At 42.4% G+C, this 26,122-nt stretch overlaps 1 protein-coding gene across 1 annotated transcript in view; it reads left to right on the top strand.

The window, feature by feature from the left end:
• Positions 1-26,122, top strand: part of GLIS3 (GLIS family zinc finger 3) — a 615,191-nt gene that overhangs the window by 536,178 nt on the left and 52,891 nt on the right. The window contains exon 9 of the mRNA XM_077249138.1: positions 18,777-18,943. Coding sequence (XP_077105253.1) covers positions 18,777-18,943 — 167 coding nt within the window. The remainder of the gene's footprint in view (positions 1-18,776; positions 18,944-26,122) is intronic.

Here is a 26,122-nt window from a genome sequence, read left to right as displayed (position 1 = left end):
AGCAATTGATTGTAATTATTTCTTCAAGGGGTTGTCCAACTAAATATTAAGTTGAGGGTGTCAACAATTTTGTACAGCCCACTTTTGGGTTGTTGTGTGAAATTATGTCCAATTTGCCTTCTCTTCTGCTTTATTGTGTTGTTCCAATACACATGTAGGAAATAAACATGTATAAAAATTGTGTGCTTGCATTAATGTTCTAGGAGAAATACTTCATTTCTGGAACAATTTACAGTATATATACAGTACAGACCAAAAGTTTGGACACACCTTCTCATTTAAAGATTTTTCTGTATTTTCATGACTATGAAAATAGTACATTAACACTGAAGGCATCAAAACTATGAATTAACACATGTGGAATTATATACTTAACAAAAAAGTGTGAAACAACTGAAATTGTGTCATATATTCTAGGTTCTTTAAAGTAGCCACATTTTGCTTTGATAACTGCTTTGCACACTCTTGGCATTCTCTTGATGAGTTTCAAGAGGTAGTCACCGGGAATGGTCTTCCAACAATCTTGAAGGAGTTCCCAGAGATGCTTAGCACTTGTTGGCCCTATTGCCTTCACTTTGCGGTCCTGCTCACCCCAAACCATCTCGATTGAGTTCAGGTCTGGTGACTGTGGAGGCCAGGTCATCTGGCTTAGCACCCCATCACTCTCCTTCTTGGTCAAATAGCCTTTACACACCCTGGAGGTGTGTTTGGGGTCATTGTCCTGTTGAAAAATAAATGATGGTCCAACTAAACACAAACCGGATGGAATAGCATGCCGCTGCAAGATGCTGTGGTAGCCATGCTGGTTCGGTATGCCTTCAATTTTTGAATAAATCCCCAACAGTGTCACCAACAAAGCACCCCCACACCATCACACCTCCTCCTCCATGCTTCACGGTGGGAACTAGGCATGTAGAGTCCATTCGTTCACCTTTTCTGCGTCGCACAAAGACACGGTGGTTGGAACCAAAGATCTCAAATTTGGACTCATCAGACTAAAGCACAGACTTCCACTGGTCTAATGTCCATTCCTTGTGTTCTTTAGCCCAAACAAGTCTTTTCTACTTGTTGCCTGTCCTTAGCAGTGATTTCCTAGCAGCTATTTTACAATGAAGGCCTGCTGCACAAAGTCTCCTTTTAACAGTTGTTGTAGAGATGTATCTGCTGCTAGAACTCTGTGTGGCATTGACCTGGTCTCTAATCTGAGCTGCTGTTAACCTGCAATTTCTAAGGCTGGTGACTCGGATAAACTTATCCTCAGAAGCAGAGGTGACTCTTGGTTTTCCTTTCCTGGGACGGTCCTCATGTGAGCCAGTTTCTTTGTAGCGCTTGATGGTTTTTGCCACTGCACTTGGGGACACTTTCAAAGTTTTCCCAATTTTTCAGAATGACTGACCTTCATTTCTTAAAGTAATGATGGCCACTCATTTTTCTTTACTTAGCTGCTTTTTTCTTTCCATAATACAAACTCTAACAGTCTATTCAGTAGGACTATCAGCTGTGTATCCACCAGACTTCTGCACAACACAAATGATGGTCCCAACACCATTTATAAGGCAAGAAATCCCACTTATTAAGTCTGACAGGGCACACCTGTGAAGTGAAAACCATTCCCGGTGACTACCTCTTGAAGCTCATCAAGAGAATGCCAAGAGTGTGCAAAGCAGTCATCAAAACAAAAGGTGGCTACTTTGAAGAGCCTAGAATATAAGACATAATTCCAGTTGTTTCACACTTTTTTGTTAAGTATATAATTCCACATGTGCTAATTCATAGTTTTGATGCCTTCAGTGTGAATGTACAATTTTCATAGTCATGAAAATACAGAAAAATCTTTAAATGAGAAGGTGTGTCCAAACTTTTGGTCTGTACTGTATAGACACACTACCATTCAAATGTTTAGGGTCACTTAGAAATGTCCTTATTTTTGAAAGATAAGCAGAGTTTTCCAATGAAGCTAACATTAAATGATTCAGAAATACACTCTATACATTGTTAATGTGGTAAATGACTATTTTAGCTGCAAACGTCTGGTTTGTAATGCAATATCTTCATACGTGTATAGAGGCCCATTTCCAACAACCATCACTCCACAGTTTTCAGAATTTCTGGCTGCCGCATCCACCGCACAGCTCCAGAAGGTCGGACACTTTTTGACTTTGTTCCCTTCAAGTGGGGGTCGGTGTTTCACCATGCAAATACATAGTTTTGCACACCAGCTGCAGGATATAGAAGAAAGAGGTACCTCTTGACCCCAACTAATTTCTGTTGATTTCGTGGTTCCTTGACTCGGGTAGGTGATTTGGCGTGTAGCCCCTGTTTGGATGGAGGTTCGCACTTCTGTTGAGACCAGGCTTCCACAGCTCCAGGGGGAACTTTTGCTGGCCATCTTATGGTATTTTGTGTTTGCTAACTGTGCAAGAAGGCTAATGGATGGTTACAATACCCTTGAAAACCCTTGTGCAAGTATGTTAGCACAGCTGAAAACAGTTTGGCTGATTAGAGAACCTATAAACCTGACCTTCCTTTCAACTAGTGGAGAATCAGGAGCATTATATTTGTTGATTCCATTAAACTCTCAAAATGGCCAGAAAAAAAGAACTTTCATGTGAAACTCAACAGTCTATTCTTCTTCTTAGAAATGAAGGCTATTCCATGTGAGAAATTGCCAAGAAACTGAAGATTTCCTACAACTGTGTATGCTACTCCATTCAGAGGAGAGCACAAACAGACTCTAACCAGAGTAGAAAGAGAAGTAGGAGGCGCCGCTTCACAACTGAGCAACAAGACAAGTACATTAGAGTCTGTAGTTTGAGAAATTGACACCTCACAGGTCCTCAATTGGCAGCTTCATTAAATAATGCACGCAAAATGCACTATTCAACTGCAACTTCGGAATGCTGGCATTCAGGCAGAGTAGCAAAGAAAAATCCATATCTGGAACTGGCTAATAAAAGGAAAAGATTAAAATGGGCAAAAGTACACAGACATTGGACAGAGGAAGATTGGAAAAAAGTGTTATGGACAGACGAATCCAACTTTGAGGTGTTTGGATCACACAGAAGAACATTTGTGAGATGCAGAACAACTGAAAAGATGCTGGAAGAGTGCCTGACGCCATCAGTCAAGCATGGTGGAGGTAATGTGATGGTCTGGGGTTGCTTTGGCGCTGGTAAAGTGGGAGATTTGTACAAGGTAAAAGGCAACGCCATGCCATACCCTGTGGACAGCGCTTGATTGGAGCCAATATCTTCCTACAACAGGACAATGACCCAAAGCACACCTCCAAATTATGCAAGAACTATTTAGGGAAGAAGCAGGCAGCTTGTATTCTATCTGTAATGGAGTGGCCAGTGCAGTCACCAGATTTCAACACCATTGAGCTGTTGTGGGAGCAGCTTGACCGTATGGTATGCAAAAAGTGCCCATCAAGCCGAACCAACTTGTGGGATGGGCTTCTGGATGCATGAGGTGAAATTTCTCCAGATTATCTCAGCAAATTAACTGCTAGAATGCCAAAGGTCTGCAATGCTGTAATTGCTGCAAAGGGAGCATTCTTTGACAAAAGCAAAGTTTTAAGGAAAAAATGATTATTTCAAATAAAAATCTTTTTTTCAAACCTTGTCAATGTCTGGACTAGATTTTCAGTTCACTTGGCAACTCATTTGATTAGTAAAAGTATGAGTTTTCATGGAAAACACAAAATTGTCTGCGACAACGGTGTTCAATGTGCGGTAATGAGGCAGTGACCCAGTAAAGTTCAAAGCAAATATGTCTTTAATGTCCAAAAACTAACACATATGAAAAACAAACGGTATCCTCCAGATCGCAGCCGGGGCATCAAAACAGTCCGTATCCGAGACTAATTGTCATGGGCAACAATGCCACCGTGTCAGTCATGCTGAGGGAGCACCAGGCGTTCGCTTCCCTTGGCTCTGTGTTGACTACACACATAAGCCGGATGTTGCAGAGCCACCTGCACTGCAGCTTGCAAACAAACACTGACCCATGCAAACCTTTGCTGCAGGGTTTTTAAATAGAATCTGTGGCCATGAGCCACTTGCAAAACCTGGCTGGAGGGAGTGAACTGCCCCACTACCATCCTGTAGTTCACTCCAAAAATAGAAGCCCTTAACGGGTTTTCCTACAAATCTGACTGAGTCACTCCTTGGACCCAATCCACTCTTTCATTTTGCCTTGTGACTCACATGCATCCTGCTGTGAACACCAGTCACTCTAGCGGGTTTAATAGGACTTTGTCCGCATCCTGCGAAACACATATCGACCCTCGCATATGATCCCCCTCACTGCCTCACAATATATATGTATTTATTATGTAAAACCATTTACTGCATGATTTTGGACATACAAATACATTGTTTATGGGTTGCAGTATGAATGTTTATTATCTTTTGTTTTTAAAGAGTTTTCACTCAAATCATGTCAAATCATCATGTATCACAATCACGTTTCTCGATTTTCTATAATAAATGCTAGTCACTTGGAATAGTAGAAATGTCAAAGCAGTAAGCTGGGAAAGTTGCATAGTGCAATATAGTGCACATATGTTGTCAGTGACACTACAGGAACATCTGTACCATTACTGAGCATCTGTAAGACTTCTGTGGATCTTTACATGTGATGCTTGAGATTTATACTATGTATTTCCAGGAAACTGAACTTAATTTGTGTCAAAATGTATAGCAAAGTCTTCTTTTACTTCAGATACACAGCGTTGAAATGTTGATGCCATATAATAAATGACCATATCTTGTTCCGATTTGCATTTGAGTCATGTAAAATGGTTTTCAGGGGTCTTGACATGCCTATAGTAAGCATAAAGCATGAGATGGGTGAGCCCGAACAATAAAGTTCAGGGTCAGTGCCGAACACCTAGTGTCCGGCATGGACCCTGAATGCGGATTTCTCCAGGAAGTCTGTGTTAGTGTTCTGGTTTGGCACCCCGAGCTTTGGCTGTTTCCCACGCTCTCATCTCTGTGACAGAGTGAGAAACACCAGTGGCTGTGATCGAAGGTAAGATCGTTACTGCCGATCAGAGAGCTTGGGTTTCTTTGCTGTCAGATGACAGTATGTAACCCAGAAGCTGTGACCACCGATCACAGGCATCGGCTGATGAGAGTACTACTCTCATCAGTATACGCCTGCTGCCATCGACAGCAGTGAGAGCAGATGAGGCTGATGAGAGAATTAATCAGTTGGTGCCAGTGCAATAAATAATTTAAAAAAAAAAGACTTGGGGTCTCTTCTATTTTTGATAACCAGCGCAGGCAGAACCAACAACTGTGGGCTGCAACCCCCAGCTGTCAGCTTTATCATGGCTAGTTATCAAGAATAGAGGGGTCACATGCCATTTTTTTTAAATTATTTAAATAATTCCCAGTCTGAAAATACCAGCCCCCAGCTGTCTGCTTTAGCTTGGCTGGCTGTCAAAAATGAAGGGGGCCAAAGTCATTTTTACATTATTTAATTAAATACTTAAAAAATGGCATTGGACCCCTCTATTCTTGATAACCAGCCATAACAACAATGACAACTGGGGCTTGCAGCCCCAGCTGTCGATTTTGCGTGTGCTGGAAGATGTCCCACATAATTTTAAAAAAAATTATTTATTGCACAGGCGCTGGCTGATGACTGCTCTCATGAGCCTTGTCTGCTCTTGCTGCTATCAGCGACAACAGGCATACGCTGATGAGAGTAGTACTTTCATCAGGTGACGCCTGTGACTGGCGGTAACCTTTTTACTGCTGGTCACAGCTGCTGGCTCCCATGCTGTCATTTAGGAACCGCAGCTCTCTGACCTGCGGTAACGATCTTACCGCTGTTCAGCACCCATGTTTGCCACGCTGTCACGCAGATGACCGCGTGAGAAAACCACTGATGTTCAGGCCCCTCATTCAGTTGAATGGGGTCTGGGTTTGAGCTCAGGTATTGTTCTGCTACCGGAACCATTTTTTAAATGATAGGTCAAACCTGCTGGATCCGAACATCTATGGGTTCATATATATATGTGTGTGTTTAAACATACATATTGTAATGTTTTATTCTGTTGTGCTCCTGCAAGTACTCTCTGGCGATTCCTAAAATCCTCTTTGCTCGCTGTATTATAGGCGTTATCCATCTTTAGCTTTCTTTAATAAATATATTGGGAAAATGATTTGAGGCACTAATACATAAACAATATTCTTTTCTGTGGCAGGTAGCATACATTTATTATTTTTATAAATTTGATATGAAAAATGAAATGGATTAGTGGCTATGAGCAAGTAAGTCACTGGTCATTTGTTCCATGTACAAGGTCTTGTATAGATTTTACAGCTGTTAACTGCATATTTGCATTCAGACAGTTTGAAAAAAATATTTTTTGTTATATATTACAAGGACAAAAAAATACATGTTTTTTGGAGAATAATACAAGCGATAATATTTATCTGCACACGCCACTTCCTCCAATTATAGACTGGAACAATCAGTGTCTACCACAAAAATAAATGACAAGTACAAATGAAAAAAAAAACAAAAAACATTTCTTTTGTATGAAATTAAAAGTTTGTATTGTGTCCTTTGGTTTCTACTCATTAAAAGTCACATACCTGAGGCCAAGAATTTTCATGTCTGGCATAAAATGTAAATAACTCAATGTACAGGGATCCCAGTGAGTAACCGGGCTTAAACCAGATGCTTGGTTGGTAAAGAAATTCTATGAAAGCATCAAACAGAGATAAGAAGACAGGAGGCTTACATTATCTATCCTCACATCATGAATCAGCATGGGATACTATTCAGGATGGCATGAGCAAAGACTCTGCATTGCTAATTTATACAATATGTTTCACCTTGGAGTTTCGTGGCTCCTTTACTTTACCTTTATTATATAAAGTATTAGTCTCAGAGCATTTTGCATTTTCAATTCATTCACTTTAAGGCCCCGTCTCACATAGCGAGATCGCTAGCGAGATCGCTGCTGAGTCACAAGTTTTGTGACGCAACAGCGACCTCCATAGCGATCTCGCTATGTGTGACACGTACCAGCGATCAGGCCCCTGCTGCGAGATCGCTGGTCGTGTCGGAATGGCCTGGACCTTTTTTTGGTCGTTGAGGCCCCGCTGACATTGCTGAATCGGTGTGTGTGACACCGATCCAGCGATGTCTTCACTGGTAACCAGGGTAAACATCGGGTTACTAAGCGCAGGGCCACGCTTAGTAACCCGATGTTTACCCTGGTTACCAGCGTAAATGTAAAAAAAAAAAAACAGTACATACTCGCCTTCTGATGTCCGTCAGGTCCCTTGCCGTCTGCTTCCTGCTCTGACTGACTGCCGCCGTACAGTGAGAAGTGAGAGCACAGCAGTGACGTCACCGCTGCGCTCTGCTCTCAGTGTACGGCGGCTCAGTCAGAGCAGGAAGCAGACGGCAAGGGACCTGGACACCGAAAGGCGAGTATGTAGTGTTTGTTTTTTTTGGTAACCAGGGTAAACATCGGGTTACTAAGCGCGGCCCTGCACTTAGTAACCCGATGTTTACCCTGGTTACCCGGGTGCTGCAGGGGGACTTCGGCATCGTTGAAGACAGTTTCAACGATGCCGAAGTCGTTCCCCTGATCGTTGGTCGCTGGGGAGAGCGGTCTGTGTGACAGCTCCCCAGCGACCACACAGCAACTTACCAACGATCACGGCCAGGTCATATCGCTGGTCGTGATCGTTGGTAAATCGCTTAGTGAGACGGGGCCTTTACTGAATCCATACACTTTCTCTAAAAGATCTTCTGTCTGGAGGCCACTGCAATCAGTTGGCACATTTTTTTCTTCTTAGACACCAAACTAAATAAATACACAATGTTCAGAGTAAACACACTCAGATTCATTCATGGACAAATCCAGACTGAAGGAAATCCAAGTTTCTCTTTCTCTGAGTCAACACAGTTCTATAGTCACTCATGTGAGTAAGCCCAGAATGCAAAGACATGATTCATAAATCATGATAAAGTCTAGTAATAGAGGCTTGTCTGGCAACACACCATGCTGTATTATCATCTTGTTAGAATGTAGACTTAGTCATAAGCTTTGCTGAGGGAAGTAGAAGAACATGTAATGTTCTCCATGAAACGCTAATGGAATGTGTAAAATTCACCCAAAGTATCTTAAGTCACTGTTAAGTGAGACACGGCATTGTAATCAAGGAATATAGGAAAATAGTAACTCTATGGAATCAGATATTTCATAAACTGTAAAGCAAAACATGAATCTCTTTAATAGAAAATGACAAGTAAATATGAATCCTAAATTGTTAAAAATTATAGTCAAATTCTTTTTAGAAATATATATTGAGTGACCCTAACTATAGCCACAATCTCTGACAGTGGTTGCCAACTCCTGTGCTCTACGCTTTCTTCCAAATTCCTGACTACAAATGCATAGAAAAATATTTAGAATTGAGAGTCCTCAGTGAAATATATTATAATAAATATTTTTCTATCTACTGGCTAACATGGTACCAACATATATATACAAATGCATAGATATGTACACTAAAGAACAATATCTGTGGCACTCAGCCCATAAAAAATGTTTCACTTATAGCTCCATCATAACATACATGTAAAAATAAAAAGCATGAAGTATTTTCCCGATAGCTACAATGGGTTCATATCTCAATGAAACTTTATCTAGGCTCCTCATAAGTTGGTCTACAAAGAAGGTAAGATTCACAGATCTCTAGATATAGAAGATCAGGTTTGTGATGGCAGAAGAGGGGTTGTCTTAATCTGATACGGTATAGAACAAAATTCCAGTATCTACAAGCCTGCGGCTCACATTGCCCAAGCTATACCTCCACTTTCTCCTCACTTCGTTTCACAGCACAGAAAAGCTGTTTGAATTAATGTTGATGGTTCCATGATCACAGGACCTATTAGCATACAAGTTTCTGCTACATGCTCACAGCTTGTCATTCCTTTTTTTTCAAAAGATATTTTAGTTGCATATATACTTATTATGGTTGAAAAAAAGGCACATCAATCAATTTCAATCTAGAGATGAGAAAGGACGCAAGGTATGGAGCAGAGGTATAACCATAATGCAGGATCCATCTTGCCTTAAAAGAGCATTTTTTTCTCTCCTGGTCCTACTGATCAATTGGATCAACATTCAGAACAAAAATTTTACACATTTACAAGTACAAGTATTTATGTAAATTTCTTACAAAAAAAGCCTCAATGTCCTTTCAAAAATCATTGACAGTTCCCAGTGTGACGGGCTCTTGAGATCGAACGTCACATAGGTGAAGTAAGTTCATTGGCTGTGAACTCTCAGGATCTGCCAGATTGCACATCGAGCAGGAGAAATGTCTCACACTCGCAGTGCCGTCAGATTCCTGTATACACCTGTATGTCATCTCCTGTATATAGTATATACCTGTATGTCATCTCCCCTGTAAATAGTATATACTTGCTGTATGTCATCTCCTCCTGTATATTGTATATACCTATGTGTCATCTCCTCCTGTATATAATATATACCTGTATGTCATCTCTTCTGTATATACTATATACCTGTATGTCATCTCCTCCTATATATAGTGTATACCTGTATGTCATCTCCTGTGTATAGCATATACCTGTATGTCATCTCCCCTGTATATAGTATATACCTGCTGTATGTCATCTCCTCCTCTATATACCTATGTGTCATCTCCTCTTTTATATAGTATATACCTGCATGTCATCTCCTCCTGTATATAGTATATACCTGTAAGTCAACTCCTCCTGTATATAGCATATACCTGTGTGTCATCTGCTCCTGTATATAGTATATACCTGTGTGTCATCTCCTCCTGTATATAGTATGTACCTGTATGTCATCTCCACCTGTATATAGTATATACCTGAGTGTCATCTCCTCCTGTATATAGTATATACGTGTGTCATCTCCCCTGTATATAGTATATACCTGTGTCATCTCCTCCTGTATATAGTGTATACCTGTGTGTCATCTCCTCCTGTATATAGTATGTACCTGTCTGTCATCTCCTCCTGTATATAGTATATATCTGTATGTCATCTCCTCCTGTATATAGTATATATCTGTGTGTCATCTCCTCCTGTATATAGTATATGCGTGTGTCATCTCCCCTGTATATAGTATATACCTGTGTCATCTCCTCCTGTATATAGTATATACCTGTGTGTCATCTCCTCCTGTATATAGTATGTACCTGTCTGTCATCTCCTCCTGTATATAGTATATATCTGTATGTCATCTCCTGTATATAGTATATATCTGTATGTCATCTCCTCCTGTAATAGACCTCGTTCACACGTTATTTGGTCAGTATTTTTACCTCAGTATTTGTAAGCTAAATTGGCAGCCTTATAAATCCCCAGCCAACAGGAAGCCCTCCCCCCTGGCAGTATATATTAGCTCACACATACACATAATAGACAGATCATGTGACTGACAGCTGCCGTATTTCCTATATGGTACAGTTATTGCTCTTGTAGTTTGTCTGCTTATTAATCAGATTTTTATTTTTTAAGGATAATACCAGACTTGTGTGTGTTTTAGGGCGAGTTTCATGTGTCAAGTTGTGTGTGTAGATTTGCTTGTGGCGACATGCATGTAGTGACTTTTGTGAGATGAGTTTTGTGTGGCGACATGCGTGTAGCAACTTTTTGTGTGTCGAGTTGCATGTGACAGGTTAGTGTAGCAAGTTGTGTGCAGCAAGTTTTGCGTATGGCGAGTTTTGCGCGTGGCGAGTTTTATGTGTGGGGCGTTTTGAGTATGTGCAAGTTTTGTGTGTGGCAACTTTTGCATGTGTTGCAACTTTTGTGCATGTGGCAATTTTTCCACTTGTGCAAGTTCTGCGTGTGGCGAGTTTTCCATGAGGTGAGTTTTGCACGTGTGGCGAGTTTTGCGTGAGCCTAGTTTTGCATGTGGCGAGTATTGCGCGTGGCGAGTTTTGAGCGGCGACTTTTGTGTTTCGACTTTTATGTGGCGAGGTTGGTGTATGTGTGGTGAAATGTGTGCTGAGGGTGATATGTGTTCAATCACGTGGTAGTGTGTGGCGCATTTTGTGTGTGTGTTCATATCCCCATGTGTGGTGAGTATCCCATGTCGGGTGTTATGATCTGGTGACCTTGGAGCCGCATGAAACTTTCTCTGGAGTCGGTGGAACCTGTACTGACCGCAAATCCTGAACTAACACCGCAACTAGAAGTAGCCGTGGGGTGTGCCTAACATACCCTAGACACCTCGACACAGCCGGAGGACTAAATACCCCTATAGATGGAAATAGGAATGCTACCTTGCCTCAGAGCAGACCCCCAAAGGATAGGCAGCCCACCACGAATAATGACTGTGAGTAGGAGAAGAATAGACACACGCAGGTAGAAAACAGGATTTAGCAAAAGAGGCCACTCTAGCTAAATAGGAAAGGATAGGACAGATTACTAGGCGGTCAGTATTAAAACCCTTCCAAAAATATCCACAGCAGATAATACAAAAAGTTCCACAATCTAACTAAAGACATGGAATGTATATCTGCCACTCCAGAGAATCCAACAAGACTGAGAAAATACTGACACAATCTAAGCTGGACAAGAAAACACAAAGAATAGCACTGAATTGTGAAGCACATAGCATGTGTGCCACAGGAAAAAAAAAACCAGACACTTATCTTTGCTGATTTGGCAGAAAGGCAGGAGGAACCAAGCAGAGGTCCAACACCTCCCAACAACAATTGACAACTGGCAAGGACTAATGAATCCTGCACGCCTAAATACCCCAGTCAGAACTGCAATCAGCAGATACACCTGACCATGACTGCAACTCAGGGGCAACTGCATTACCACCTACAACCACCGGAGGGAGCCCAAAAGCAGAATTCACAACAGTCGGGGCCCCACCTTAGCAACTGTATGGTATATACTCTTTGGCGCCATCGCTCTCACTGTTTAAGTCCCCCTTGTTCACATCTGGCAGCTGTCAATTTGCCTCCCAACACTTTTCCTTTCACTTTTTCCCCATTTCCCCATGTAGATAGGGGCAAAATTGTTTGGTGAATTGGAGCGTGCGGGGGTAAAATTTCGCCTCACAACATAGTCTATGACGCTCTCGGGGTCCAGATGTGTGACTGTGCAAAATTTTGTGGCTGTAGCTGCAGCTGTGCAGATGCCAATCCCGGACATACACACATACACACACACACATTCAGCTTTATATATTAGATATACCTGTAAGTCATCTCCCCTGTATATAGTATATACCTGTATGTCATCTCCCTTGGATATAGTATATACCTGTAAGTCATCTCCCCTGTATATAGTATATACCTGTATGTCATCTCCCCTGTATATAGTATAAACCTGTATGTCATCTCCCCTGTATGTAGTATATACCTGTATGTCATCTCCTCCTGTATATAATATATAGCTGCATGTCATCTCCTGTATATAGTATATACGTGTATGTCATCTCCCCTGTATATACTATATACCTGTATGTCATCTCCTCCTGTATATAATATATAGCTGTATATCATCTCCCCTGTATATAGTATATACCTGTATGCCATCTCCTCCTGGCTGTCAATTTGCCTCCAACACTTTTCCTTTCACTTTTTCCCCATTATGTAGATAGGGGCAAAATTGTTTGGTGAATTGGAACGCGCGGGGTTAAAATTTTGTCTCACAACATAGCCTATGACGCTCTCGGGGTCCAGACATGTGACTGTGCAAAATTTTGTGGCTGTAGCTGCGACCGTGCAGATGCTAATCCCGGACATACACACACACATACATACACACACACATTCAGCTTTATATATTAGATGTTTATATATATATATATGTGTGTGTGTGTGTGTGTGTGTGTTTTGAAGTATATTTCCTTTGAAAACGATATGTAAATGATATAGAGAATTGCTGTATGTATAAGCTCATGTTGAAGTCGCATTGCAATCGGATAGCAATTGCACTGCATTCGGATTTAAGTCGGATGCTAGTTGTGAAAAGATGGATTGTACTTGCATGACACTCGCATGACATTTGTGCGACTCTCGGCAGGGAGACTCGGACCGATTTTTTATACTTTTAGTGTGACTCCAGCCTTAAACCATGTGTATGCAGTACATCTGCTCTATGGCACGATCGTCCTGTCACATACTTCATCATTCAGAACTATTTATGATTTTCAGTTTTACAAAACCCTTCAGTTCAGTGATTGGCTCCGAAGTAGTGCTGAGTTAACGTGTATTAAGTGCTCCACTTGGCATGCTCTCCGCTTTAGAGATGAGCTTGCCAGCTGCCTTCTGTTTTTAATATATTGTGCAGCCCAACTAAAACTGAGACAGCAGATTACAAAATGAGAACCATCAACAGCAACTAAAGGGCATTCCCATAAGCACGCAAAGAGCCCTATGTGGATTCACATACTGCTTTTTGGTGTAATAAAAAGCACTAGAATTCTAATGTGACTGCCTGGTTTAGAGTATTAATACATTTCCATGCTGTGTTAAGAGTGGTCTGCTCCATGTATAGCATGTGTTTTCCTATCTGGGTTCTGTATTACTAGTTTATGTCAGTGGAATACAGCTTTTAATGCTTAGCGTAATGAGGACCTCCTATGTCGCTAACCTATTTGGGTTTGGGCTAAACTATTAGACTTGGGTCACACAAACGAATATTCTCTCTTGCGACAGAATTGAAACAATTATGCTAATGACACTCAGATCAATCTCTGTCAAAGCAGCCGTAAATCATGCAGCTGAGGCAACAAAAACTAAATCTCTGAGCACTAACAAATACTCGGAGATCACTTGAACATACTACATCGAGACATCACCTGCCGCTGTGGTCAGTGCCACCGTTGGATCCCCATTCATCACAGACTTCATCGAGACATCAAGTGCCCCTGCTGCCGGTGCCACTGTTGGAACCCTGAGACGCCGCACTGAAGAAGACTACAGTCTGATAAGTTTCACCTCTCTAGTTACTGAACTTACTTTGTCCCCATCCCCATCTGTCCCTCTTGTTCCGTCCCGCTCCCTATCACTATCCTGCAACCCATCACCCTCTTGCAATCTATCACTTCCTGCGTGTAGTGTGTGTTGTTGTTGTTAAATAAAACTGTTAACTCTTGATCTGCCTCCTGTCCGTGACGACATCCCTCATTCCTGCGAGTTCTACATTTGTCAGCAGTATGTCGTTCAATGGCGTGGAGGCGGCAGAACAAGCAGTTGGAGGGGGCCCTAGATCTAGTATCTCCCTGGGGTCCATATTAAATAACCCCTTCTGCATCTCTTGGCAGAAAAACGCAGCTGAAAATAAGCGCATTTTTTATGCGTTTTTGTCAATCCATAGAGCTAAATAAAGATATATTATTAAAAGAAAAAGAATTGTGATGTGATTTCCTTGTTCAACCTCTTCAGCCAGATACCTTAATTAATATTAAACAAAGACACACGCAGTCACCAGCCTATGTAGGAGGGTTAACATAATTAACCTACCTATGCGGTAAAAAAACAGCAACTGTTGGGCTACATCTCCACCGTCAGTAATCGGTAGCTTTGGAAGCAGCACATGTCCGCTCCATCCAAAGTGCTGCCGGCTTTTGAATGCAAGTGATTCAGCATTTGTTCATTGATCCGTGGGGAATCACCATGCCCTATACATTGGACGGGTGATATTTATCTTGATATCAAGATAAATAGACATGCTGCTGTCTGGGAAGATGCACCGCATGTCTGTCTCCACAGGGAAACCGCAGGTGTCAGTGCACGCTTGGTGGATATCCCATCCACTATGTTGTAACATCTGGCCACTGCGGGTTGGACGCTGCGGATGGACGCAGCGTCCTACCCGCATTGTTTACTGACCGTGGGAACATACCCTTAGAAATCTGTTTATTTTTCCAAAAATGTAAAAAAAATTGCTTGGGCTCCCTTGTAATTTTAATAACCAGCAGAGGGAAAACTGACGGCTGAGGTCTGATGTTAACACAGTATTCTGGGAAGGAGACAATAGCCTTAAAGATTCCCAGGCTATTAATATTAGCTCACATCTGTTTGCTTAGCCTTTACTGGCTAGTTTACAGGGGAACCCCAGAAAAAAAATGACATGGGGTCCCCCTATAAAATTGAACCAGCAAAGGCTAAGCAGACAGCTGTGTGCTGATATTAATAGCCTGGGAAGGGGCCATGGATATTGGCACTGCCCATTCTAAAAGCATCAGCTCTCAGCCACCACAAAAATGACACATCTTATAGATGCGGCAATTCTGGCACTTAGCCTCGCTCTTCCCACTTGCCCTGTAGCGGTGGCAAGTGGGGTTCATATTTGTGGGGTTGATGTCACCTTTGTATTGTCAGGTGACATCAAGCCCACAGGTTAGTAATGGTGAGGTGTCTATAAGACACCTATCCATTACTAACCCCATAGTTACATGGTAAATAAAGACACGGCCACAATAAATTCCTTTATTTGAAATAATCACACAGACTCCTTTAATGAATCTAAATTTACCATACTTACTGAACGCCTAGTCCCCAACACCCTCGTCTCCTGCAAAGAATCAAAAAATAATAAACCAACATATAATACTATCCTGTCTGACATTGTCCACAATAACGAGTGGCCTACGGCGAACTCACTTGTAGAAGTGCTGTAAGTGAGAGCACCGGAGCTGATCAGCCAGTGAACTCTCACGGCGGCTTAGTGATACACTGCAGTAGCGATTACCTCCTGTCAGTGTATCGGCGGCGTCTGGGTAGAGCAGTCACATCTCCTGATGTCACTGTTCTACACGTGAGATCGCCGTGGGACACTCGGTATTAAATGGACTAAGGTGAGTATATGTTGGTTTATTATTTTTGATTGTTTGCAGGAGACACGGACATTGGGGATAAGGTGTTCGGTGAGTATGTATTGTATATGTGAATATGTAAATTATGTGAATGTTTTGATTGAACACAGGCGCCGGATGATGAGACTATTCTCCCATCATCGGCTCATGCTGTCTCTGTCATATGTGACAAAAGACATTGTCGGATGGGAGTAATAATCCCATCAGACAATGCCTGAGTACACACACATCGCATGGGTACACAGACACACAGACAGACACACACACACACACAGACACATATATATTCTCCGCCCACACACTCTTCCTCCTTCTGACATCATTTCCCTTTGACAATTTGCAGCACAAATTATGTTAGTACAAAGAATCACTACCATAGAAGATCACAAAGACCCTAGGGGAAGTAGGGGTCTGTATGTTTCCACAAGTTTCATCAGATTGCATATCGCAAGGGGGTAGCATTTTGTGGCAAATTGAATTGCAAAGTGTAAATTCTAATTCATTGAGACAAGTGAATTTCATGAAATTCTGCACAATTTACATAAATTTGATTTGCTTATCAATAGTGAAACATTTTGAGTGCCAACTATAAAATGCACCCTTCCCATCCGCTATGTTTCCAAGCATGTTGATTACGGTAAAAATATTTAGTCTTCAATAGAACTGTTCTTTTATTAATATTTTGCATATCAATTATTAACATGCATTGACTGTATGTACAGATAAGACATCACATTCTCTAATTTTCACTTTATATTTTATGTTGTCTTCAAGGCCTAAAATGTAGACATGGCTAACATTAGAAGTCAATTTACTGATCTCATCATTTATGCTAAAGCATTTACATATCCAATTACAACCTTACCATGAGCCGAACACAACTTTCCAATAAGCATAGGGCCTCCTAGCTGGGCCTTTTTGTTCTCACACAGGGGCAGGACCAACCATGATTGCTATACAGTGAGTGTTTTCTACAGAAAGTAGGTGAAGCTTATCTATCTATATAATCGTCTAAGGTCCACTTCCGTCTGTTTGTCTGTCTGTCTGTCACGGCTGGGCGTGACCAATCAGCAACAGGCACAGTCCGGCTGCGAATTGGCCCCTCCATGCTCCCCTTCAGTCAGCACCCACATAGCGTTTTAGCAGTCCGTTAAACAGACTGCGTTACACCACGGCATAACGCTGTGTAAAGCAGTCCAATAATGCTGCCATTAAAACCCTGTGTGAACAACTTTTTACTATTGATGCTGTCTATGCAGCATCAAAAGTAAAAACATATAATGTTAAAAATAATTTTACAAAAATCATATTTTCACCTTCCGTCGTCCGCGCCAGCCTTTCCAGCTCCTTGCGACGCTTTGGTCCCAAGAATGCACTGCGTCAATGACCCGAGATGACGTAGCGGTCTCACGGGATGATGAGTTAGCGGTCTCGCGAGACCGCACATCATCATAGGTTATTGCCGCAAGGCATTACTGGGAACGGAGCGTCGCGAGGAGCATCGCTAAATGCCTGAGCTGGATCTGGGGGCCGCCGGAAGGTGAGTATATAACTATTTTTTATTTTAATTCTTTTTTTAACAGGGATATGGTGCCCACATTGCTATATACTACGTGGGCTGTGTTATATACTAGGTGGGCTGTGTTACATACTGCGTGGGCTGTGTTATATACTGCGTGGGCTGTGTTATATACTACGTCACTGTGCTGTACACTTCGTGGGCTGTGCTATATACTACATGGCTGTGCAATATACTACGTGGCTGTGCTATATACTATGTGGCTGTGCTATATACTACGTGGCTGTGCTATATACTACATGGCTGTGCAATATGCTACGTTGCTGTGCTATATACTACGTGGCTGTGTTATATACTACGTGGGCTGTGCCATATACTATGTGGCTGTACTATATACTACGTGGCTGTGCAATATACTACATGGCTGTGCAATATACTACGTGGCCTGTGTTATATACTGCATGGGCTGTGCTATATACTATGTGGGCCGTGCTATATACTACATGGGCTGTGCTATATACTGCATGGGCTGTGTTATATACTGCATGGGCTGTGCTATATACTACGTGGGCTGTGCTATATACTTTGTGGGCTGTGTTATATACTGAGTGGGCCGTGCTATATACTATGTGGCTCTGCAATATACTATGTGGCTTTGCTATATACTGCTTGGCTGTGTTATATACTACGTAGCTGTGCCATATACTATGTGACTGTGCTATACACTACGTGGCTGTGCAATATATTATGTGGCTGTGCTATATACTATGTGGCTTTTTTATATACTACGTGCCTGTGCTATATACTACGTAGCTGTGTTATATACTACGTGGCTGCTATATACTACGTGGCTGTGCTATATACTACGTGGCTGTGTTATATACTATGTAGCTGTGCTATATACTATGTGCCTGTGCTGTAGACTATGTGGCTGTGCTATATACTACGTGGCTGTGCTATATACTGTGTAGGCTGTGTTATATGCTACATGGGCTGTGAGACTCTTTCGCCCGTGGCCCTCAAAAACCTGCAGCTGGCCCTGGCTTCACTGATTGGTCGCGTCCGGCTGGCCGTGAACAATCAGCGACAGGCGCAGTCCGGCCTCGAATTGGCGTGGGATTTGAACCACGCTTCGCTAATTGGTCGCGCCTGGCAGGCTGAATCCTGTGTAATCATTGCATTATTCTGAAATCTTCATAAATAATCTACAAACATATTCTAGAATACCCGATGCATTAGAATCGGGCCACCATCTAGTGTAATTATAATTAACTAATTTATCCAACTGGGGAGTGATCAAGAATTTTACCTGAATTTATTTTTTTAGGAAAATGTTTGTTTTTAAGTTGACATTTAAACTGATACCAATCTGCTTCATTTTAGTTTTTCACCTCATCATCTAAGCCCACGGAGACTTAATGCAGCCTCCAGTATGATGCCCAAAAGAACTCCACAGCCACCCCAAGTACAGCAGCCAGGCGCTTCCTACTCCAAGACTTATCCTGCAATACCGAACGCCTCAATACAACCAAATAGTCTTCATGTCCAAGGTGAGAAGCACTAATTTGTACTGTTAAATGATGAATGCTATTTGCTGAGCGCAGCCGTTCAGAGATTAAGGGTATGTGCACATGCTGCGGATTTTGCTGTGGAACCACAGCGTTTCCGCAGCTGCGGGTCCACAGCGGTTTCCCATGAGTTTACAGTACAATGTAAACCTATGGGAAACATGCTGCGGAAAAAAACGCGTAGAAACGCAGCTGTTTATATTCCGCAGCATGTCAATTCTTTGTGCAGATTCCGCTGCGGGTTTACACCTGCTCCAATAGAAATCTGCAGGTGAAAACCCACAGAGGAAACCGCAATAGAAACCGCGATAAATCCGCAGTAAAAACCGCAGCGGTTTTGCACTGCGGATTTATCAAATCCGCTGCGGAAAATTCCGCAATGGAATCCGCAGCGTGTGCACAAGCCCTTAGGCTCTGATTCATCCTAAGTGCTTACTCCAGAAATATGGCATAAAACACTCTGAAAAGTCTCAACATACATTTTTTTACTTCATTAGTTTTCATGCCAGTACTGGGAGGGACATGGCATGGAGACACTGCTTCGTCTGATAAATGAAGAGGTGTGGTATACTTTACGCTACAAATCCTTTGGTTCCTGACTGGAGTAAGATTTGTGAAAAGGAGCATGTCATTTTTAAAAACTCACCTGATTCATTAAGAGGCGTGTACCTATTAAGGAATCAGGCACCTCTGACTCAAACACGCCACCTCATCAAGATTGGAGTGAACAACAGCAGTCTTGATGGTCTAAGTGTATAAATAGCATGATTCGTAAATAGCATAGATGACCTACATCAATGCCATAATGAGCCATATGCTTTATGATGGTGAATTCTACATCCGTAATTTTATATGTGTAAGCAAAATTATATTTGCGTTATGTTAACATTAGCAGGTGACACTTTGGCTAAATTGAAGAGGTTGTCCACTACTCTAACAAGCCCTTTTCAAACCCTATGTTGCACCACAGTAAAAAACAATTACACATATGCTCACCATCTTGGCCAGCGTTTTTCTATCAATGTTGGTACTGGCTTTCCTGGGGCTCGTGTGACATGATATTGTTATGTGAATCAGCACTGCGGTGCATCAGCACTGGTTTCACACTCATTACGGACATAACTGACATCCAGAGGAAGTGAAACAGCAGCCGCAACTCTAACTTTCTCCGGATGTCTGATTTGTCTGAATAAGGGAAGAGTGATGCAAACCCACTGGAGCAGCGCGAATACCGTAGGTGAGCATAGGTGTTCTTATTTCACTTGGGGAAAACATTGAGATTGAAAAGAGGTGGTCAACCCCTTTAAAGAAACTACTAATAGCAACGTTTTCAAGACTGTTTAGGACTTCTCATCAGTCCTGGTTATACAATACTGTTTTTGTCATGCTGTGACAGTATTCGGTAAGGAAGGGGGGCCTCAAACTGACCCTGGTACTGGGACCCCAACTACCCCTGTTCCAGGGGTACTCTTGAAGGTAGAGAGGCCCAAGTCTCCGTCCGTTTCTTTTTTAATAAATGTGCAAAAATTACTACATTTCTGCCTTTTATTCAATCAAGATGGGGTGCAGAGAGTACATAAATGAGAAAAAAATTGACTTTTTGGAATTTACCAAATGGCTGCAATGAAACAAAGAGTGAAAAATTTGAAGGGGTCTGAATACTTTCCGTACCCACTGTATATGCACATACACACATAAGGTACATATAGATATAGATATAGACATATATAGTGCGTGTATATATATATATATATATATATATATATATATATATATATATATATACACACACACACACACACACACACACTACAGAAACATGAATTGCACATATACATATACAGTGAAGGAAATAAATGTTTGATCCCTTGCTGATTTTGTAAGTTTGCCCACTGACAAAGACATGAAAAATCTATAATTTTAAGGGGTAGGTTAATTTTACCATTGAGAGATAGAATATCAAAAATAAAATCCAGAAAATCACGTTGTATAAATTATATAAATGTATTTGCATTTTGTAGTGAGAAATAAGTATTTGATCCCTCTGGCAAACAAGACTTAATACTTGGTGGCAAAACCCTTGTTGGCAAGCACAGCAGTCACACTTTATTTTGTAGTTGATGATGAGGTTTGCGCACATGTCAGGATATATCACAGAATGGTGTGATCAAGAAATGCACTGACCTCAACCATGGTACTATTATAAACAATTTATTAGAACAATTCTTTTTTAAAACAACATATACATGTAACTACAAGAAAGGGTCCTGGAACCACAAAAAAGGGACAACTCTGCCATAGGTCACTCCCTTATGAAAATCTGGCTAAACACTAGGTGTTTCTATAGTTGCCCCTGCTATATTGCACATATATAAAGATCATGAATATTAACATGTAATCACATGTGAGGAAAAGAAAATTCATTTGCTCATATGAGCACACCTTACTCTAGGTAGCTACACGCTAATCCTCTTAGTTTAATTAGATATTTCCCCCACATTGTAAAAATTAATCAATGCAACTATCTATTTAGTATGAGGCATACCTGTTTTTTAGCCACATGTGTTGTGAATTTGCTTTTTGCTCCCTCTTGTGGTTACTAGTTTTTTGACTCTGGTTTTTCTGTCATTCCTTTTATCCGCACCTGGGTCGTTAGTTAGGGGTGTTGCTATATAAGCTCCCTAGACCTTCAGTTCAATGCCTGGCAACGTAGTTATCAGAGCTAGTCTGCTGTGCTCTTGTCTACTGATCCTGGTTCCAGTTATATCAGCTAAGTCTGCCTTTTGCTTTTTGCTATTTGTTTTGGTTTTGTATTTTTGTCCAGCTTGTTCCAAATCTATATCCTGACCTTTGCTGGAAGCTCTAGGGGGCTGGTGTTCTCCCCCCGGACCGTTAGACGGTTCGGGGGTTCTTGAATTTCCAGTGTGGATTTTGATAGGGTTTTTGTAGACCATATAAGTTACCTTTCTTTATTCTGCTATCAGTAAGCGGGCCTCTCTGTGCTAAACCTGGTTCATTTCTGTGTTTGTCATTTCCTCTTACCTCACCGTTATTATTTGTGGGGGGCTTCTATCCAGCTTTGGGGTCCCCTTCTCTGGAGGCAAGAAAGGTCTTTTGTTTTCCTCTACTAGGGGTAGCTAGATTCTCCGGCTGGCGCGTGTCATCTAGAATCATCGTAGGAATGATCCCCGGCTACTTCTAGTGTTGGCGTTAGGAGTAGATATATGGTCAACCCAGTTACCACTGCCCTATGAGCTGGATTTTTGTATTCTGCAGACTTCCACGTTCCTCTGAGACCCTCGCCATTGGGGTCATAACAGTTTGCCAGGCCAGTATTAAATGTTTAATGCGTTGCAGAAGAGGGATTATAAGAAAGAAGATTCTGAGTTTTTTTTTTTTTTTTTTTTTTCTTTCTTCTTCCCCTTTACCTCAGAGTGGCTATGCTTGCTGCAGACATGAATGTCCAGACCTTGATTACAAGTGTGGACCAGCTGGCTACTCGTGTGCAGGGCATACAAGACTATGTTATCAGAAATCCTAGGTCAGAACCTAAAATACCGATTCCTGAACTGTTTTCCGGAGACAGGTTTAAGTTTAGGAATTTTGTGAATAATTGTAAATTGTTTTTGTCCCTGAGACCCTGTTCATCTGGAGACTCTGCTCAGCAAGTAAAAATAGTTATTTCGTTCTTACGGGGCGACCCTCAGGATTGGGCTTTTTCGCTGGCGCCAGGAGATCCGGCATTGGCTGATATTGATGCGTTTTTTCTGGCGCTCGGTTTACTTTATGAGGAACCCAATCTTGAGATTCAGGCAGAAAAGGCCTTGCTGGCTATGTCTCAGGGGCAGGACGAGGCTGAAGTGTATTGCCAAAAATTTCGGAAATGGTCCGTGCTGACACATTGGAACGAGTGTGCACTGGCCGCTAATTTTAGAAATGGCCTTTCTGAAGCCATTAAGAATGTTATGGTGGGTTTTCCCATTCCCACAGGTCTCAATGATACTATGGCACTGGCTATTCAAATTGACCGGCGGTTGCGGGAGCGCAAAACCGCAAATTCCCTCATGGTGTTGTCTGAACAGACACCTAATTCGGTGCAATGTGATAGAAAAACCGCAAATTCCCTCATGGTGTTGTCTGAACAGACACCTGATTTAATGCAATGTGATAGAATCCTGACTAGAAATGAGCGGAAAATTCATAGACGCCGGAATGGCTTGTGCTACTACTGTGGTGATTCTACACATGTTATCTCAGCATGCTCTAAACGTATAGCTAAGGTTGTTAGTCCTATCACCGTTGGTAATTTGCAACCTAAATTTATTCTGTCTGTAACTTTGATTTGCTCACTGTCGTCTTATCCTGTCATGGCGTTTGTAGATTCAGGTGCTGCCCTGAGTCTTATGGATCTGTCATTTGCTAAGCACTGTGGTTTTACTCTTGAACCATTAGAAAATCCTATTCCTCTTAGGGGTATTGATGCTACGCCATTGGCAGCAAATAAACCGCAGTATTGGACACAGGTTATCATGTGCATGACTCCTGAACACCGCGAGGTGATACGTTTCCTGGTTTTACATAAAATGCATGATTTGGTTGTTTTAGGGCTGCCATGGTTACAGACCCATAATCCAGTCCTGGACTGGAAGGCTATGTCAGTCTCAAGTTGGGGCTGTCGTGGTATTCATGGGGATTCCCTGCCTGTGTCTATTGCTTCTTCTACGCCTTCGGAAGTTCCGGAGTATTTGTCTGATTATCAGGATGTCTTCAGTGAGTCTGAGTCCAGTGCACTGCCTCCTCATAGGGACTGTGACTGTGCTATAGATTTGATCCCAGGCAGTAAGTTTCCTAAGGGAAGACTATTTAATCTGTCGGTACCTGAACATACCGCTATGCGTTCATATATCAAGGAGTCTCTGGAGAAAGGACATATTCGTCCGTCTTCTTCCCCCCTTGGTGCGGGATTCTTTTTTGTGGCAAAAAAGGACGGATCTTTGAGACCTTGTATTGATTATCGGCTTTTAAATAAGATCACTGTCAAATTTCAGTATCCTTTACCGCTGTTGTCTGACTTGTTTGCCCGGATTAAAGGTGCCAAGTGGTTCACCAAGATAGACCTTCGTGGTGCGTACAACCTTGTGCGCATTAAGCAAGGTGATGAATGGAAAACCGCATTCAATACGCCCGAAGGTCATTTTGAGTACTTGGTGATGCCTTTTGGGCTCTCCAATGCGCCTTCAGTTTTTCAGTCCTTTATGCATGACATTTTCCGGAAGTATCTGGATAAATTTTTGATTGTTTATCTGGATGATATTTTGGTTTTTTCTGATGATTGGGATTCGCATGTGGAGCAGGTCAGGTTGGTCTTTAAAATTTTGCGTGAAAATTCTTTGTTTGTCAAGGGCTCAAAGTGTCTCTTTGGTGTACAGAAGGTTCCCTTTTTGGGGTTCATTTTTTCCCCTTCTGCTGTGGAGATGGACCCAGTCAAGGTCCGAGCTATTCTTGATTGGACTCAGCCCTCGTCGGTTAAGAGTCTTCAGAAGTTCTTGGGTTTCGCTAACTTCTACCGTCGTTTTATCGCTAATTTTTCTAGCATTGTGAAACCGTTGACGGATATGACCAAGAAGGGCTCCGATGTAGCTAACTGGGCTCCTGCTGCCGTGGAGGCTTTCCAGGAGTTGAAGCGCCGGTTTACTTCGGCGCCTGTTTTGTGCCAGCCCGATGTCTCACTTCCCTTTCAGGTTGAGGTGGATGCTTCAGAGATTGGAGCAGGGGCCGTTTTGTCGCAGAGAGGCCCTGGTTGCTCTGTTATGAAACCTTGTGCCTTTTTCTCCAGGAAGTTTTCGCCTGCCGAGCGAAATTATGATGTGGGCAATCGGGAGTTGTTGGCCATGAAATGGGCATTTGAGGAGTGGCGTCATTGGCTCGAGGGTGCTAAGCATCGTGTGGTGGTCTTGACTGATCACAAAAATCTGATGTATCTCGAGTCTGCTAAACGCCTTAATCCGAGACAGGCCCGCTGGTCATTGTTTTTCTCCCGCTTTGATTTTGTTGTCTCGTATTTACCAGGTTCAAAGAATGTGAAGGCCGATGCTCTTTCTAGGAGCTTTGTGCCTGATGCTCCTGGAGTCGCTGATCCTGTTGGTATTCTTAAAGATGGAGTTATCTTGTCAGCTATTTCTCCGGATCTGCGACGTGTGTTGCAGAGATTTCAGGCTGATAGGCCTGAGTCTTGTCCACCTGACAGACTGTTTGTCCCGGATAAATGGACCAGCAGAGTCATTTCCGAGGTTCATTCCTCGGTGTTGGCAGGTCACCCGGGAATTTTTGGCACCAGAGATCTGGTGGCCAGGTCCTTTTGGTGGCCTTCCTTGTCAAGGGATGTGCGGTCATTTGTGCAGTCCTGTGGGACTTGTGCTCGAGCTAAGCCTTGCTGTTCTCGTGCCAGCGGTTTGCTCTTGCCCTTGCCTGTCCCGAAGAGACCTTGGACACATATCTCCATGGATTTCATTTCTGATCTTCCGCTATCTCAGGGCATGTCCGTTATCTGGGTGATATGTGATCGCTTCTCCAAGATGGTCCATTTGGTTCCTTTGCCTAAGCTGCCTTCCTCTTCCGATCTGGTTCCTGTGTTTTTCCAGAACGTGGTTCGTTTGCACGGCATCCCTGAGAATATTGTGTCAGACAGAGGATCCCAGTTCGTTTCTAGGTTCTGGCGATCCTTTTGTAGTAGGATGGGCATTGATTTGTCGTTTTCGTCTGCTTTCCATCCTCAGACTAATGGACAGACGGAGCGAACCAATCAGACTTTGGAGGCTTATTTGAGGTGTTTTGTCTCTGCTGATCAGGACGATTGGGTGACATTCTTGCCGTTGGCTGAGTTTGCCCTTAATAATCGGGCTAGTTCCGCCACCTTGGTTTCGCCTTTTTTCTGCAACTCTGGTTTCCATCCTCGCTTTTCTTCGGGTCATGTGGAGCCTTCTGACTGTCCTGGGGTGGATTCTGTGGTAGATAGGTTGCAGCGGATCTGGAATCATGTGGTGGACAACTTGAAGTTGTCACAGGAGAGGGCTCAGCGCTTTGCCAACCGCCGCCGCGGTGTGGGTCCCCGACTACGCGTTGGGGATTTGGTATGGCTTTCTTCCCGCTTTGTTCCTATGA

This window comes from Ranitomeya variabilis, chromosome 1 (genome assembly GCF_051348905.1).
Source record: "Ranitomeya variabilis isolate aRanVar5 chromosome 1, aRanVar5.hap1, whole genome shotgun sequence".
NCBI lineage: Eukaryota > Metazoa > Chordata > Amphibia > Anura > Dendrobatidae > Ranitomeya > Ranitomeya variabilis.
Note: the sequence above shows the minus strand (reverse complement) of the source record. Positions and strands in the feature narration are given on the sequence as shown.